At 31.9% G+C, this 19,066-nt stretch overlaps 2 protein-coding genes across 2 annotated transcripts; one reads left to right on the forward strand and one right to left on the reverse strand.

Moving 5' to 3' along the window:
- Nucleotides 1-26: 26 nt before the first annotated feature.
- Nucleotides 27-9,661, reverse strand: LOC126821247 (spermatogenesis-associated protein 17). The gene is made up of 10 exons (XM_050549629.1): nt 9,517-9,661; nt 6,760-6,849; nt 6,337-6,418; nt 5,759-5,809; nt 4,745-4,848; nt 3,995-4,150; nt 3,434-3,587; nt 2,690-2,838; nt 2,378-2,507; nt 27-1,478 (listed from the first exon to the last, which is right to left on the reverse strand). Exons 1-10 carry the CDS (start codon nt 9,612-9,614, stop codon nt 1,404-1,406), a joined length of 1,089 nt encoding a protein of 362 aa, XP_050405586.1. The 5' UTR covers nt 9,615-9,661; the 3' UTR covers nt 27-1,403.
- On the forward strand, nt 9,657-17,293 carry LOC126821248 (uncharacterized). Its single transcript, XM_050549632.1, has 4 exons — nt 9,657-9,823; nt 12,851-13,287; nt 14,290-14,405; nt 15,267-17,293. Exons 1-4 carry the CDS (start codon nt 9,768-9,770, stop codon nt 15,627-15,629), a joined length of 972 nt encoding a protein of 323 aa, XP_050405589.1. The 5' UTR covers nt 9,657-9,767; the 3' UTR covers nt 15,630-17,293.
- Nucleotides 17,294-19,066: the final 1,773 nt, after the last annotated feature.

The following is a 19,066-nucleotide window of genomic DNA, read 5'->3' on the forward strand; positions in this document are numbered from 1 at the left end:
AAGCATAAGAAACAGAAGACAAATACTAGAATGGATTAATAATTTATTTGATGACATTCTGGAATAGAATATATGATGCGAGGAGGTTTTCAATTTGATTATACCTGTTAGGGTTGAAAGGTCACCAGTTAGAGGTTAGTGTTTCAGCCCCAGGAATTTATAAACAGAACGTGCCTTATGACATTGTGGTCTGGTGTGGTATACTGTATAGATAAAAGGAATTATATAATGTATACACATAATTATATCACATAATTTATACTAAAATTACAATATATACTTTTGAAAAATTAAACATTTCAAACGATTAGAGATAATTTATACATGTCCAAACATCTGACTTTAAGACACAAACAATTGGAGATAATTTATACATGTCCACATATCTGACTTTCAAGATACAAGCAATCGGCACATACTTAAGATTGGGTGAATGTTTCTGCTGTTCAAATTTGAAAGAAAATGTCATGTGATGTTTCTCCGTAATTAATGTAAAACAGCACAATCTTAGAATGGCTACCCACTAAAATCATTTGTGAATAATATGGAACCCAATCTGAATTCATACTTTTTGTAAAACACAAACCGCTGTTCCTTCCTACCAATGGCAATAAAAAAAAAAAAATTATATGAAGCTTAAACAGATCAAATCTAAAGAATTAAAGACACTTTCAAACTTAAAATACAACTATTTGCAAGCTTCACATGAAAACCATTTTATACAAATATTGCTCTTTGAAATATAGACAGTATAAGTAAACACTAGTGAGAAATAGAAACTTTTAATAATTTCTTTAAATAAAGTGGCACAATAGGGTTAAAAGTTATTCTGAATATAAACTGCACACAGTAGTTCAATATTTGGGATTTTACACTTGGGCAAGTCCAATATTATTTGGTTTAATATATGCAATTTCTATTTCCTGATGATGTCTCCTTTAGATCAATTCAAATGTGGAATAGCAAAATGGTACATATCTATAATTTCAAGAAATCAGCCCTGTTATATGACTTTGCCCCCTTTAATTTACACATTTTTCAGTCCAATACCTTTTGCTAGATAGATTACTTTCACAGCCACTGCAAATTACTGACTGACTAATGTAAAACTTTTTTACATTTCAAAATTCATCCCAAAAGACATGTTATGGAACAATACTGTCCCGTCCCTTTAAAATTGATTTCATTATTCTTCATTTTGGTTTTACAAACAATAACAATTTATACATCAAATACATTTATACAGTTAGATTATCACAGATTTTATACAATTTTATAACAATAATAAAACAAAAAACACACCTTATTTTAAAAAAAAAAGTTGTGTTTACCAGTATAAACCAGATTTAAACAATAAAAGGGTCATTTCATTTTCCACACTTTCTGTGATTGTGTACAATTCATCACACCTGGCCTTGCGAGTAAGTATCATTTAATTTATCAAAAACAGGTATTGGAGGCACCAGGGTTTTAAATGGCTGAAAGTAAAAAAAATACAAAACTACTATACGATATGTTAAAAGCCACTGTTTTGCATTTGGGTGATTTTGAATATGGTGAATGTGAAATCTCTCAAAGAAAGATCAGACCAAAATGGTCCAGTTCCATTGAGTATGATGAATTCAAAATTTCCCAACATTTAGCGATCAGCATCCTGTGTAGAATGATATAAATAAGCCAGCACCACATTGGATCCAAGTCTGGAGATTATTTATTGTTTATGTTTTGATTTTGTTTTCTAAAGTAAATGTTAACTAAGGCCACATAAAAAAAAAATTCAGGTCCCCAGATAATCCTGCGTTACTTCAAAAGGGTCGCATGACCTGCTTTTATTTTTAAAAAACTAAAAACTAAATACAGGCTCATTAATGTAAATATTTTATCCCAGTTACAGGAAATAAATCTATAATTAATTTGAATGAATCCATAGGCTCATTTATCAAGTACACAACCCCGATAAATGTTAATGACAATTATAAATGATACTGGATAATCGTCCATTCCTATAAACAACAAATTGATTTGTATAGAAGTCATATAAGGAAGTAGTGATCTTCACAAAATAAAAACCTCCCTCCCACATCAGATTTTTTTAAAGGATTGTCTAAGCCGTAAAAATTAAATGTCTGAAAAAAGTCAATGACAATTAGGTGCTTTAATGTCTAAGTAATTGGAGCCATTTCAGAGTTGAAGAATATCGTAAAATAAGAAATATTCTCTGCCAACACCGGGATTGAACCCCAGGTTTCCAGGTAAGTGAGCCAGCGCCTTATTCGCTGTGTCACTTAGAAAATATGATTTGTGTTAAAAACAGACAATGTATTATATAATACAAATGTGAAATTTATCAAAAAGGTTTCAATAAGCAATAACCTACCATTGGTGTTATATGTTTGTCAAGAAATTCTTCACGGAAATATTTAGTTCCATAAGGTAGATGACCATATTTAGATGTTGTATAAAGAAGCTTTTGATATTGTGGATCCCTAGGTTTAACTGGGAAAAATCTGTAAGAAAAGAATTATATATATCTTAACTCATTAAAATGATTAAAATTAAATAATTTTCAAAACATTCAGTTAAAAATGATGTGGCGGATTTAATCCAACAATGCATCCTTGTATTATACCTATTAAACTATATGTTAAAGTTTGGTTGATAGAGACCATATGTAAACTATTCAACTTACATATCATCATTAATTCTAGCCACCCATTCCTCAGCTTTCATCTGTTTTCTGGCCTCGTCTAGAGAATAATAGTTTGTAGCAACACGTAGAGATGGTTTAAAACCTTTATATCTCTGTTCCTGTACTTCCTGTGGTTCTCGGAATGGACCCTAGAAAAGATCAATGACTGAATATTAAATACTAGTAATAATAATCATTGAATCTTCTGCTTTACAAAGTTTGTAACATAGACAACAACAAGCACAAGTGAACACAGTGATAAAACAAAGAAAAACATAACACATTTTACACACAAAGATTACATGAATTTAATTTTGATAATATAAACTAAAAGATTCTTGTTTAAGACTAGACCTGGAAATAACAGTTTTAGATGTACCTGACAAAATGTCAGGCACTAATGAAATAGTACCTGAATGTTCCAACTTAGTGCCGGACATGTATTAATAATATCAATAAAAAAAAGACAAATCAGTGCGGGACAAAATGACAGGCACCAGAGGTTTTGTGTCTGAAAAGGCCTGATTCTGTGCCTGACAGTGTCTGTGACAGGTGCCTTATTTCCAGGCTTAAGACATTTCTTAGAACTATTTTTGACAGCTGTTGGTATTCTATTCTAATCTTCATGAGCAGCATATTTAAAAAAAAACAATTTTAAACAAAATCACTGATTGTGAGACAACAAGGGATGTATAAATATAAGTTGGACCACTTTCTATTACAAGAGTATTGTATATACTTTACCTGTGGTTTAGAAACCAAGGGAGGAAGCTTTTCTTGACGGGGTAAATCGTAACTTTTCCATGCAGGATCAAACCGATTTGATTTATCTCCCTTTTTCCTTCGAATACCTAATGGTTTTACACTTCGTAATTCATATTCTTGTTCTGATGGGAAACTGAAAAGATATATCATGAAAGAGATGGTTCAAAATGGTATACAAGAAGTATAGACAGTGTCAGATATAAAGACAATAAAGTGTCATCAGCAATATTTTTAGTGGTGCAGAGGGCCTAACAAGGACAACTGACTAGTTGTTGGGATAGGACAACAAACCAAGGTGTTCACATTGACACGCATGTAAAAGAACCCTTGACAGTCGAAATTCAAAATAAGAGTAAGACATAGCACTGTTATCCGGGCAAACATTGCCCATAGCACACTGCATGGCATATGCCCGTCTTCATTAGCCCAGTTGTTGCAGTAAAGTAGCATGTTAAACCCCATTTAATCGCATTTCTCATTGCTGCATAGGTTAAAATATGTGTTATTATAATATTCCTGCTAAGTTAATATTTTACTTACGGTAAGAAAGGAGAGTTGTAGATACCCGGTATAACTTCTGTACTAACAAGGTGATGATTTTTCCGTGCTGCATAAATTTTATTATGCCGCTCCTGCTCGTCCGCCATTCGCTGTTGGATCTGTGCTTGTTGTTCAGCATATTCATCCAACTCAGATCTGTTCAATAAATAATTAAACAGGAACTGTAAGCTTATGTAGGATGTTTTAATGTGATATTGGAGGCTAATTTAAGTCTGTTTTTATGTTATGGATCTTACATTATACTCCTGATTCCTTCATTCTGTGTTTTGTGTCCAAAACACAACAAACATATATCTAGACTTATCACATTTTCAAAGTGATAAAGAAACTACAACAAATTAACTGTCATACATTTATGGTCCCCATTATGGACTATTAATTTTGATTAAATATATTCCAATTAACAATCTTACTGGTAATTTTAGTTTAAAGATTGTTGCTCATCATTCATATTACCGGTAAATGACTAATTTAGATGTGAATTACATAAAAATGTATTACTTAACCATACCTGACAATTTCATTTTTGATTTGGAGAGCTTCTAGATATCGTCATTCATATTACCGGTAAATGACTAATTTAGATGTGAATTACATAAAAATATATTACTTAACCATACCTGACAATTTCATTTTTGATTTGGAGAGCTTCTAGATATCGTCATTCATATTACCGGTAAATGACTAATTTAGATGTGAATTACATAAAAATATATTACTTAACCATACCTGACAATTTCATTTTTGATTTGGAGAGCTTCTAGATATCGTTTTCTACTGTAGTAATTAAATATATATTTTCTGATGTAATAACCTCGCCAAACTTTTTGGATCTGTTCAAAGAAAAATAACATAAATTCTGATATTGTCTTTAAACATACATTATGCAAGAGCTAAATCTGTCTATGGCAAGTCTTTCTTTAGGCCTGAAATGTTATCTAAATTATTGATTAGACATTAATTAACCTATCCAGACCATAATCAACTCTAGATGGCATCAGTAGCCTGCAATCTTAAGAGGATTATTAGCCGATTTACTGCATAACTTTCCTTCACGATTTAACAATTAAATGGATATCGAGACTATGCTGTTTATCGTACTGACTTTAGTAATGATGATCAAGGCTAGCCGGAAATTTCAACCGCTTAGTTCTCGGTTCATAGTGGATCAATTTGAATGAAATTTTCAGCAAATTTCCTTTACGTTATCTAGTTTTTAACTATTATAGTGAGAACTGCCAACTCGTTATCGAATCTCCCATAATGTATCTTTAAAGAATACTATGCAGGAATTAATTTTTGATGTCAGACCATTCTTTTGTAGTTACCCTTTTGAAAAGTTTCAGATCCTACTATAATGTGATTAATTACACACAAATATGACTTTAGTTCAACATATCAAAAAAATGAAAAAATCATCAGCGATTATTTTCCCCCTTTGTTCACATCTATTAACTAACGCTATGAATGCAACTGCTTGTTTTTGTTTGCTCCTTCAATTGGGTCTTACCTAGCTAGTGTAGTTACTGTAATAACACACTGACACTAGGATAACAAACTGACACCCGGTATGACAAGGTCTTAATAGTCACTCTTATCTTATCTCTTATACAATATTACGATAATCAAAACTGGCTTATTTAAACTTCAATAATGTACAATGGGAAGCCCCAGAATAATGTATAATTGCAAATAAATAATTTATTCTACTGGATAAATTTAGTGTATTGATAATTTACTTACCTTTGATGCCATAGAATTATAATAATTTAATTTGAGTATAAATACACTGTTCTGAAATAAAAAATCATAAATAATCTATTAAAGTTATGCAAGAGCTAAAACTGTCTATTGCAGGTCTTTTTCTGAATATAATGGCACCTAATTTAAAGAAACATATTAGTATGGTAATAGTGAAAGGTGAATCTCTAATATTTACGAATACCAGTCCAAAAATGGTTCTATCCCTTTCAGTATTTACAAAGATATGTGGAATTTAAATTTCCTTGATCTATGCTGCATGCAATACAATAAGCCCTCCATCATTTTGTTGTTGACAAAAACTCAATGATAGGCCTGTTTTAAATTCGACTGAATCGAAGCAGAGACATTATATAGTGTTGGTATTTTGATTCTGTTTTCTCAATTACCATAAATGTTAAGCGTGTATTAAGCTATGAGTTAATTTGATATGTTAGGGACAAATGCCAATGGTGCGTCATTACTTTTAATGGATATCGATGCAAAATGTAGTACTTTTTAATTCAACCAAGAACAGGAGATGGGAGATTGATTGTAAAAGAAAAAGACCAATTTACAACCTGAATAAGGATTCTGAAGCATTTCCTTCCTAAAAATCCTCTCCATTTTCTTTGTATGTTTACAGCAGAACTGTTTAAATGTCTGAAAAGCAAAATATTTTTTAAATTGTTGGATTTGCTCAATTCTTTCAAATTCACAATAATAAGCTTATTAATAATTAATCTAATATCTACAACAAACTGAATTAAATTGCTCTTATTTTCAGCCTATTTGCGGAGAAAATGTAAAAATTTATCATTACTAAAATTTGCACGTGCCACGATTCACTCGTTAAACTTATTCAATAACTTTGCATGAACAGTATAAGCTTTAGAAGTTAGATTGTGTTTTTCTACAATATTTTAGTTGAATGATGTTTTTGCATTATTATAACCTCATAGTCATAATTATATTTAGCATACAATGAAGATAAAATGATTTACTTTAAATAGGATCGACATCTTGTCGCCCGAAACCATGACTGAATTTTAACAGCAGAAACATATTCTGGATTTCTGCTCTCCTCGGCCTCACTGAAATAAAATAGCAAAATTAGTAATTAAATTAGTTAAATGAAAGATTTATCTAGAAAAGTAGAAATCTCATTTTTCAGCAAAATACAAGCCACCTGAGACCCTACTACATCCTTAAATGCATAATGTTATTATGATTTGGACAGGCGACCTTACTCTATTTCACATACAAGCGGGGAATCGAAACCATGCCACTTGACTCAATGAAAGATCTTCCATATTTATATTATTTTATTAATGTAGCATGTACCAACCAAATTTTATTTTTTGAGCAATTGCTTTGAAACATGGCAGAAATATTTGCCCAAACATTAGAATTTCAAAACCGTTTAAATTTTTAGAATCGGACTTATACTTTTTATAATATTCAATTTTTATTGATTTTGTTTTTTCGGTCCGAAATCGAAATCTGGTCCAAAAAGTGGTAATTTGACTTCAGTGCAATATAAAAAAATTATTTTTCTATGAATTAACATGAAACTTGGTAGAATAACAGTTTGGTTGCTCCTTATTAAATTCACAATAATTCAGATAACAAATAAGACCCCTTTTTTCAGGAAAAGTGGTTACCAATGAACAGGGTTAGGCTTAAATTTGACGATTATTTGCTATTTCTCCTTTTTAAACATTTGCTCCCATCACACAAAGCAGGGGAAAAGAAGATATACTGAGAAATAGAAAGAAGGATGCGGAGAGAGGGTTTAACTCCACTTGACTCAGACTAGGTCATTTTGGGACTAACATACACCACTGTTTTAATTCAATAATTTTCTTGTCAGTAAGGGTCTTTAGCAGTGGGGATTCCGCAGAGAAAACCCATGAGGTTGGGCAGTTGACCCTACTCCTTGGAAACTGAATCTAAACACATAATACTTTTAATATGATTTATTTAAAGTTAACAATTTTTTTTTTAATTGAAAAAAAAGAAAGAAAAAAATGTACATTTATGAAACATGAAATTGTAAGAAAGTAAAATTTGTTTCTAATGCAACTGATTCGTTATACCAGTAGGCCTACCTGAAAATAGATATAAAATAGTAAAATTACAACAAGGCTTTTAAGATTTCATCCTACGAAATATTCAATTAAATTCAATTTAATTCTTAATAAATAAATAAAAAAATAAATAAATAAAATAAATAGATATTGGTTATTTATATAAAATGATAACAATACATGGTATTATATAATAATAAATAAATAAATAGATATTTTTTATATATATAAAATAATAACAATATATGGTATTATATAATAATATTTGAAAAGTTTCAAACAACAATTGTTTTTTGCTAGCTGTTTCTTTTTGTTTATCAACTAGTTGGGGTAACAATTTTTGATATGACAGATAGTCTTGTCACTGAACGCATGAGGCCTCTGCTTCAGAGTCTATCGCAAAATAGAAAAAAACAAACAAAATTAAATAAACTAAACAAACCAGTGCAAAGGATTAGTTTTCCATACCCACCAAATCTGATACTACTAAGTCTACTTACTAGTGACAAACATTATTTTTGAAATTTAAAAAAGACAGCCTACTCGCAATATCGCATGACATTATGTCATATATCTGTGATAATAAATTGGCCTAAAATTTCACTTTAGTTTCTATGTGAATTATTCTTTGTAAATAAAAATTATGCTTTTAAAAACGTGCGTTATACTGTTTTATTTATGTCTGTCAATAATGAATAATGCCGTTTCTTCGGGTCGGTTTCGGTCCATTTCCTACAGATCGAATAATATCGGCTAAAATTTGACCATTAATATATTATAAACATGGGTAGTTTTATTTTCTAAGTCATGTTGTAACCGATCTATGTAAAAAAAAAGACAGAATCAGCACATTTTTACGGAATGAAAACAAATAGCTACAGCGCTCGCCATAGGCTTCCATCGATGGATATTCAACTTCCGGTTTATCGCCATGTACCATTATTTGCTGAATTTTTACTTAATTCTCAATTTAACGCATGATTACATCCATGACAATTTGGTTTTTAATTTTTTATGAATAGAATATTCTCTAAAGTGTCATAAAATCGTAAAATTAGGTTGGAATATTGTTACGTAAAGAAATGGAAAATATTTGAACTTTTTAAAATTCTAGAAAAAATCGTTCCACTCACCTGATACGGGTCCAATTGTCATATTCCACAGACCCAACATTCTCCCGAACATCTCCCGCCAAGTTACACCACCCACCAACAAAAGTAAAGGTACGGTCAAACGTAATTCGATAGCTAATTTTCTGCTTAAAATCATAACCAGTTTTTGGACCAAACATTAAGCCCAACAGAGTTAACAGTCCTTGAGCTTGGTACACGCTAATTAATGCCTTATACTCATAGGCCTATACTTATGACAACGCGCACACATTAACCATTCCCCCTAGCCAGGTCAGGGACAACCTGCTGTGCAAGGTAGTCCGACACGCCTGGTTCTTTTACTAGATCTTTTTGTGACTAACTATTTTTATGGCTGATCCCCAAGACTGCAAGAGAGAGCTGTGGAATCATGACATGAATTGAGACGTAGCCTACATAAAAATGTTAAAAATTTACCGACCACTGAACCAGATTACACGTTTTACGCATTAATTCTTTTTATTTCAGACAGCTATATAACTGCTGAATAAATCGTTAAAACCATTGAATAAATTCTTACTTTTTTCGGGCATAAGTTTCCTCGACAAGGCTGTTGATTTGATGTTGAAGTCTTACCATCGCCGCCATGATGTTTATTGTTGTCAAGTACAAGAACATGGAGTAAGGACTACTTCCGGTTCCGTTACTTGTGGCAACTGCGTGTAAACAACATGGCGGCCACCACTGTGCGTAATTTTAGAAATAAACAATAATTGGCAACTGCTAGTTACTGAGACTAAGGATCGGGTTATAAGTTAATAGAGAAAAAAAATGGCAATTTATATGCCACCACTTTCACGAAAGAAAAAAGTACCAGATCACTTTCAGTAAGTTTTAAAGGCAGATTCAGAGATTGGTGGCAGTAAAAATAAGAATAGGCCTAGTATATAGCTTAGATATCCTATAGGCCTACTCATATATAGGCCTACTACTATAATATGTAACAGGCATTGCCTGAGTAGAGCAAAGCTGGTATGATTGTTGTTAAATATAAAACCTTCATAATTAAGTTTTTCAAGTGATACAAGTAATGTTAAATAATCTCGTTTTTCTGAATTGAATTTAATTTAGAACTAAATTGTATGATTAATTTTGTTTAAAAAAAAAAAAGAACAAAAAAGTATCAGAATTATTTTCATTGATGTCAGAAATATATGACGTCATTGATTAAACGCGTCATAAAAATATATCTATGGGTCGCGTAATCTCGCTTTGGCGAGATTTGGTAAGTTGGCATGCGCATTGCTATTTTTCACCAGTGTATCCGGTTCCGGTCTGAATTTTTTTTAATCAACAGTCTGTGGGGCAGATTTAGTTACGCTCCTGTGTTACCGGAAAAGAGCTTCGCTCAAGCACTGCGCTTCGCGCGATGCTTTAGAGCTTCGCTCTATATAATATGTAGGCCTAACAGGCATTGCCTGAGTAGAGCGAAGCTGATGTGATTGTTGTTAAATATAAACCTTCATAATTAAAGGAGCTAAATCACTAAGTAATATTTGGGACCTAGAAATTCAAATTGACACAAATGAGTGGCAACGCATATAAAAATGTAATATGAATGTATATAAACTGATTTACATTCAATCGTTTCCGTTTTTACTCTAATTTCAAATCAGGTATGTTCGGCAAAATACGCCAGAATTTAAGTGTCAATCAAATGGCAATCTCTAGCGTCTGGTTATTCCAGTCTACACCGATAGTATTTGTTGCGCATGCTCTCCAGATAAGAATATGGCCTCACCATTTGACATGACTTGTGGAATATGTCTAGTCTCGTTCCTCGAGTCCCTTATTATAAATGGCGCTGAATAAAACGCATTATGGTACACGATTCGTGTACCAATGGTAAAATGTTTATTATGTCTTAAATATTGGATATCAGAAGCCCATCTTTTCATGATACGATAACAACACCAATGTTGATTTAAATTGACAAAAATTTGTGTTCTCAAATGTCGAAGACTTTTGTCGAAGACTTTGGATGATATTGAGTTAGAGACTTAGATAATTTAAGTGTCTCAAGTGATACAAATAATGTTAAATAATTTTGTTTTTCCAAATTGATTTTAATTTGGAACTGAATTGTATGATTAATTTTGTTTTTAAAAAAAATCAAAAAAAATCTGAGAATTATTTTCATTGACATCAAAAATATGTGATGTCATTGATTAGACGCGTCATAGAAATATTTCTATGACTATGAGATGCATAATCTCGCTTTGTAAGTTAGCATGAGCATTACCAGTTTTGCTCAGTTCCGGTCTGAATTTTTTTTAATCAACAGTCTGTGGGTGACAGTTATAGTTACGGTTCAGTGTTACTGGAAAAAAGCTTTGCTCAAGCACCGTGCTTCGCTCTATGCTATATACTAGGCCTATAGATAGGGCCTAGGCCAAAAAATTTGTTTTGTATTTAAAATAGTAACTTGTCAGACAATGAGATTAGATTGCCAGGTTATCTCCATCTGGCTACAAAGTCAGTGGTCATGTGATTTCGTTTGAAATACAAAATCTTCAAAATAAGAAAAAAGGCTAGCTGTAGCCTACATCTAAACATGGTTAAAGGAGCCAAGTCTTTTTAAAAACTCAGTATCATCCACAGTCATCGACATTGCTAACATGACTTATTGGTCAATTTAAATCAACACTGATGTTATTATCTTAGTCTTACCATGAAAAGTAGGGGTTCTGATATCCAATATTTAAGACACAATGTTTTCGAGCACAATTTATATGAACTCAAAGCGACTCGATGACCAAGGCTAAACTTATCCCTTTGTATAAATACTACCACTGTAGACTGGAATAAGCAGATGCCAAAGACTGCCATTCATTTCGGACTTTTTGTGTGTTTCGCCGAACATAACTGACTAGAAATTACAGTAAAAGCAAAAAACAATTGAATGTAAAGCAGTTTATATTGCTACATTCATATTACATTATTATATGCAATGCAACCATTTGTGTCCATTTCTAGGTGTCAAAGAATAGCGATTTAGCTCCTTTAAGTTTCAGTGGTTTCATTATTTTTCATCGCAATCGTAACACCGAATCAGTATCGTAGAAAAATAGTTTTCAGTTTACCTTAAATATTAACAATTCAGCTTATACAGAGTGTGTTCTAATTATAACTAAAGTAGGCCTACATGTACATCCCAAATTTAAGACATATATTCCAAATCGTAGATAATAAGGGTATGATAATATGACTGTGCTTTGAACTTTTCATGGACATGGATTTATCAATAATTATTCTATAACCTATAGTTAATTTGAATAATATTTATAAAATAGAATTATATGATTTTAGAAAAATACATATTTGTAAGCTTAAGATGAGTTGACCAAAAAGTAGTCTGTTTTGGAAAGTGACAGTAATTGTCGAAGACTATAAGCTTAAGCTTACACCTTCAAGGCCTAATTAGATGTAAATGATTAAAGGGTAGTTAATGTATTTAATTAAAATGATCTCGTAATCTGACTGATTGATAAACACATTGCCGAAATGTGTGTCAATATATTGGAGGGGAGGAATGTTTATCATATGAGATTCTTACAAGATTTGTGGTAACTTTTGCTAGTGTAAAATTCAACATGAATTTTCCATTGATCAAATATGAAGAAGGTTATGCAAGAACTGCACTCACTATCATACATAATTAGTTTATAAATGTGAAACCACAGAAAAGTATATATTAGGAATCATGATCATCTTATTCATAAAAATACCCTGCTTATTTAAATAATTTCATGCCATAATCCAATTCAATCAAATTCAGATTGTAAAATGGACCTGCTGTCATAACAGTTCTTTTGTATAAAAAAAATTCATGTTTTGTTCTTTCTGTATTGCAGTCCTGATTCTTTTCGAGTTATAAGTCGAGAAGCCGAAGAAAATCATGAACATTTTCCAAGTTCCTGTTTTCATGGACTCGGTCGACGACCCTGGTCACAGTCAAACATATTACCTAACATACTTGGAAGAGAAACTCGAGTTTTACCTCATGTAATGCCAGATTATCGAGCAAATAAACCACAACCAAGCACGTGTAACTTTTTAACGCATAATGTTCGACTTCTTAACGAGCCTGTTTGCACAGTTACAACCCAGAAAACACTGTCAGAGCAACCGTATTGGTGGTGCGCCGACAAGCCAGAAGAATGTAATAACAAACCATCTTATAGTTTAGATACCTTATATAGAAATGATTTCCAAAATCTAAGTGAACAACGGCTTCACCTTTCTTCCAGACATTCATCAAATCCAAACAAAGATCCAGCTTATGGAATAAGTAAGTATCATTAGAGGTGTTTTTACTAGAAACCGATTATTGCTAATCGATTTGCAAATCCTATTCAAACACATTTACGGCAAAAATTAGCCTAATCGATTATACCTAATTGTCATATTTACCACGATTTGCCAAATCAATTATGCAAATCTTCCAACTTGCTCGCTTGCCGGATTGACGCTTCAATTTCCAAGATAACGTTCCCCACAAGCGACACGACATACCTGACATTAGTTCATTTTCTAATGAAATTCATGTTAAGATATGAATTTCATGGACATTCCTAATACGAATACGGGACATGTGGTTCAACTTCTCGCTTTTATTTTTAGACGGTGTCTTCAAGAACAGAATAAAGAAAAATGAATTTTTTTTAACATTTTTCCTTGATTCTTCAGCCTTCAGTCATCTTACGAGACAACTTGTCGTGTTTATGTGAACCGATTTGAATACCAACTCCACATTTATGTCATATACAAAATGAGATAGGTAATCGAAACCGATTTGTTTTCTCGTAAAAGCGCCTTAAATATTACTACAAATTGTGGTGACAGAGTGACAAGTCTAAAGCCTAACCTTTTTTCAGTTGGGCTTAATTAATTGGCTGTGAATATTTTTCCTATAATTATAGTTAGCAACAATCAATGTAAAATAACATTTTGAGAATTATGCACATGATCTAAGAACATAATTATTTTAAAGAATCTGTTTTCCTTATAATTACTGATTTAGATCGCCATTTGGTGTAAGAACAATAAATATATCAATTGGATCATAAGCACTGATGAAATATCTGAAAAGAACAAAGAAATTTGAAATATAAAAATACTTTTTTATTGACTTGAATTCAAGAATTTTTCTCATGTATATTTTTAAATCCTCTGGACTAAGAAAAACATTAAGGCGATCTCTTATTTCTAGTCCATTGTTTAAAGTCAACACAGTAATAGCTTATTGTACTGTACTTTATTCTTTCTAAGTTCTGTTTTTTTTTCTTTCCAGTACCAATCAATCAACTTGGTGGTCGTAAACATAAACATCGATTATATGCAGAGAAAATGTCATATGAACATGAATATAATAGTCGTAAAGATCCTAATTATCCTATTCGTAGCAGAGTGAGTACATATTGTTTATTTTATCTAATTACTTGGGTAGTAACTTAAAAATATGTAAGGAAATGAAATGGGGTTTAATGTCAGATTGGGCTAATGAAGACAGGCATGTACGCCATGCAGTGTGCTATGAGGGAAATTTTATCTCTGGATAGTGGCACTTCGCCCCACTCTAATATTGAATTCCAACTGTCAAGGGTTTTCTTTTACGTGCATGCCAATGTGTACACAGGACCTTTTTTTTTTTCTGTCCATTCGCACGACACTACATTGTCCCTTGCCAAGGCCTCCATCCTACACAACTGACAAGGGGGAACCACACCAGTAAATTCCAATGAACTTTTATCAGCCAACGCAGGGATCGAACACTGGAACTCAAGGTTAGCGAGCCAACATCTTACTCATTGAACCAGCTTGACTCCCAATATGTAAGAAATAGACGAGGCATTGGCTCTCTTCAGATCTTTGCCCATGGGTACTAAAAATAGATTCTTATATGCCATTTTTAGTATGTAGATTTGAAACAATTATGTCAGTGCATAACTGAGAAAAAAATATTTCAACGATTAATTTACAAGGTGTACATTATTTTTTTTAGTCTTCAAGGAGTTAAACAAAGGATTACACAAAATTCATTACTCTATGTAGACTAGCAAAAGAAGTGACTTATCTACATTCATGTTCTTTTAGAAATTGATAACAGCTTTGTCTTATTTAAGATTAATGTGCACAAGCAAATTTAAAATAATGTCTCCATACAGTTGTTAAAAGATCCATGACCAGCATAAGTTGTAATTGGATCGAGGGGAAGGTTTAAATGATAATCAAATTCATTTATTGTATGATTAATTTTTGTTGTTATAGCGACAGGGAAACTTTGTTTGGAATGAAATGAAGCCAGACAAATTAAAGGAATTTATTGATTATCATCAGAGTTTGAATGAATATCAAGATCCACAGAAATCAAATTATCCATCTTCAGTATTAACACCGCTTCGCCAAAATTCAAGTCCTGTGACTGAGGTACCTGAACTATTACCTTCTGGTATGCAAGGGAAACCACAACAGATTGAATATGATATAAATGGAGCTGATGATTGCACTAGACAAGTAGAAATTAACGATGAAAACATATCTAATAATTGTCTAACATCACAACCACAGTTTAGTACAGATTTACCACAAAAAGAAAATAGCCAAATAGATTTGGAAACAAGTACAGATTAAAGCACTTTAACTGTAATCTTATCTTTAAATTTTTTTAAAAAGCACATCACTCTTCCCTTTATTATTGTCAATAGAAACAAACATTTTATGCATGTAGTCTTTCTTAAACTGAATCTAATTTAATAGGCACCGGATCACTATTTCTTTATTACGTCCATGTTTCTTTAGCTTCAAGGTAATATGACATCTACCAAACCAGCGCCTGTCGGCTGTTGCTTAAATATGTTTTAATTTTTTTACTTACCTCAGATTTATTTTTAGATGTTTAAACTTAATCAGAGTTTTAATCCTGCTCATGCTAGATTTTAAAGAAACATTAAACTGTTTGATTTAGGTCAATATAAACTGAATATGTGACCTAACTTGTAATTCAAAAAACAGAAATCCAGTTTATGCTTAGAATATCTTATTTTAAATAGTTTTAATGGAAATGTGTCCCAGGATTATAATATATATTTGTAAGAATTTTATAAATAATTGTTGTAAACTGCATTATAAAAAGTGTCTTATTTTATAACTTGTGGCTTATTTATACATTGTTTTATATACAACATTTTATATTCATCTATATTTATTGTTATTACTATTAAATATTGTTCTATTTACAAGGAGTAAAATTGATTGTAATGTTTTTGTTACAAACTATGTTTGTGAAGTTTTTGTACTCTGTGAAATGTATGTGTAAGATCTACTGGGTGTTTATTTAATCTCATCAAATGTAGGGGGTATTATAGATATCATAAAAATGGCCCTGCTTTAAGACTTTTTAACATGGTAGAATCAAACATGGTTGCGTCAAGTCAGGGCCATCTATTTACTCTGCCTGTCTCTAACTGTGATATAATTGTTAATGATATTTTTGTTATGATTGTTGCTTGCCTATGTTTATTGTGGATTTATCATTCTCATGAATAGCATCCTCTGCAAACAATTTCTTATGAGCTTGTTACAGAAGAGAGTTCTCAAAAATACTTTATTTTTCAAATATCCAAGGAATATGGTGTTATTCGTTCATGTGGAAAAAAACTATCAAAGCACACACTTGTCTCTTAATCTATGTTTGTGGTAATCGTCTGGCAAACTTCTAGCTGCCTGTATATATTTATTTTGCCAAGTGTTGATGTTATGTATCAAATTCTTGGAGGTAATTATTTAAATTATTTACAGTTCAAATGTCTCAATTGTATGAAGATGTCTTATTGTTGGACAAGGGTAAGATCAGGCAATATTTTAAAAATATTGATGTAAAAATGAACTTCAGAGCATTAGTCCGTTTTGCCAAGGGTGTTTAAAGTTACATGTTTGTTCAATAGACTTATTTAATCAAAATGTTTTATTTTCATGTGAATCAGTACCTATTAATCTAGATTAACTAAGATATTGGAAAATATATTTCGTAACAGCTGTAAACTAGAAAGAATTGCCCATTGTTATATTATAATCATACTTAATTTTTGTAAAGGCAAAGCACCTGACAATATTCCTCAGTTGTGCGGGGAAGTCAACATATTAGGTAAAGTGTGTTTATCTGGAAGGGTTTATAATGTATTGTCTGTGATATATAGGTCTGATGGTCATATTTATATACTGTGATATATACTGGTTCTGCTTATACTAATCTTTTGACATGTAAAAAAAAAAGAAATATACACATTATTAACCTTCATCTGAGTTTTTATTTAGTATTATGGTCATAAAAGATAATAAGAATGAGGACATTGATTTATAATAATGTGCTAAATTCCACCCCACTGAAGCACTGCACATATATAACCCATTTTCTATGATCTTGGTAAAACCAGAGGATTACCCCCCTTCCCCGTTTTGCCTCTGATGTTTTTCTGTCAATCCACCTGTGCTAGGGTGCAGCATGTTGAAAACTTAAACTAAGATACAATCGAAATTTTAAGAAATACTGCAATTCGATTGTCTGACCAATATGCAAATTGGATATATGCAAATTGATTTTACTGGTCAGCCAATCGAATTGCAGTATTTCTTAAAATTTCGATTGTATCTTAGTTTAAGTTTTCGTGAATAAGGGCCCTGTATAAGAACATACCATCCATTTATCTGTCTCCATATGTAGAGTACCGGTACATATATTTCTTTGAGTCTAGTAAAGTCATTTTGTTCACTGTATGTGTGATGCACCAGTTGTCACCATATTATAAATGATTGTCAAACAGGAAATTAGGCCCCTTGTCTGCGATATCACTTCAGTGGAAGCGGACGTTAAATAAAGCTATTTCACACAGAGGATAGGCCTACTCAAAGTTCTAACTGGGGGTGTATCATATCACAGATTGATAATTGTCGAAAACACACAAAATCAAAATATAACAGAAATTACCAAATGATTTAATACATGCCTAAATGTATCATTCACGGATTACATTGCTGATAAGCTCTCTAAATTTTGTTCAATGAAATCATTAGATTACTCTAATGAGTTATCTCCCTTGACACACTACTAAATTGTCTCACCCAGTAATTTCTGTGTTATTCATAGATTTAAATGCATGTTCTATGTTTTGCAAAGTTTAGTTTCCCATGTAATTTATTTTGAGAATATATTTTATCATATCATTATACACAGTTGTAATAAAACAGATATTTTGAAAGACGGTTTATTTTCAAGAGTTATCTCCCGTTAGATGACTTCAAGGACAGCATTCTTTCATTTAGTAAAATATTGTTTGCCACTGTAATAAAATTATCCAAATGGCATCAAATCGGGTTTCTACCGATAAGTTTAAAACTAGGGGCTCAAACGTAATAAATAGGCCAAGAAGTTTAGCCGAATTATGGGGGGGGGGGGGGGGCAACTCAATTTATTCGCTGTCAAAGTTTCATGTCAATGAAGGTAGATAAGGTACAATTGACAAAATAAACTTTCACTTTAGCTTTCAAGGTTTTTATGTTTGGATGAAGTTAAATGATGTCTTTTCAAATATTACCTAAATTGTAACTGACAATAATAATACTCCAAAGATGAATGTCTGTGGAATACAATCAAGGTTAAGAATATCACAGTATCTGAAGGCGTTAAAATCTAGAAATTCGCCGTACTTGAAACTCTTCCAGTCTTATTTTGTTAGTAGACATTATAGTGACGATCCTTTAGACAATAATGACCCCAAAAATGATAGTTTGAAATTCCCACGTAGGAAATCTCTTTCTCCGTCAGATAGGCTACAATCTATGTTTCATCAATCTTCAGAAACATTATCTGATAAGAGTCCAGAAGAAAGAAATAAACCCAAGGAAATCAAAATTCCCAGCAAGGATAACACTTTAACAAGGAATAAACCGGATTACTTTAAGCGAAGAAGTTTATCACCTCTACAACGCTATAGCGATATTTTAATAACTGAAGATGAGAATTCGACTGGCAATAGGTCGTTCAAAGATTTGAAGAAACTCGATGAAGATTT

This window comes from Patella vulgata, chromosome 5 (assembly GCF_932274485.2).
Source record: "Patella vulgata chromosome 5, xgPatVulg1.2, whole genome shotgun sequence".
NCBI lineage: Eukaryota > Metazoa > Mollusca > Gastropoda > Patellidae > Patella > Patella vulgata.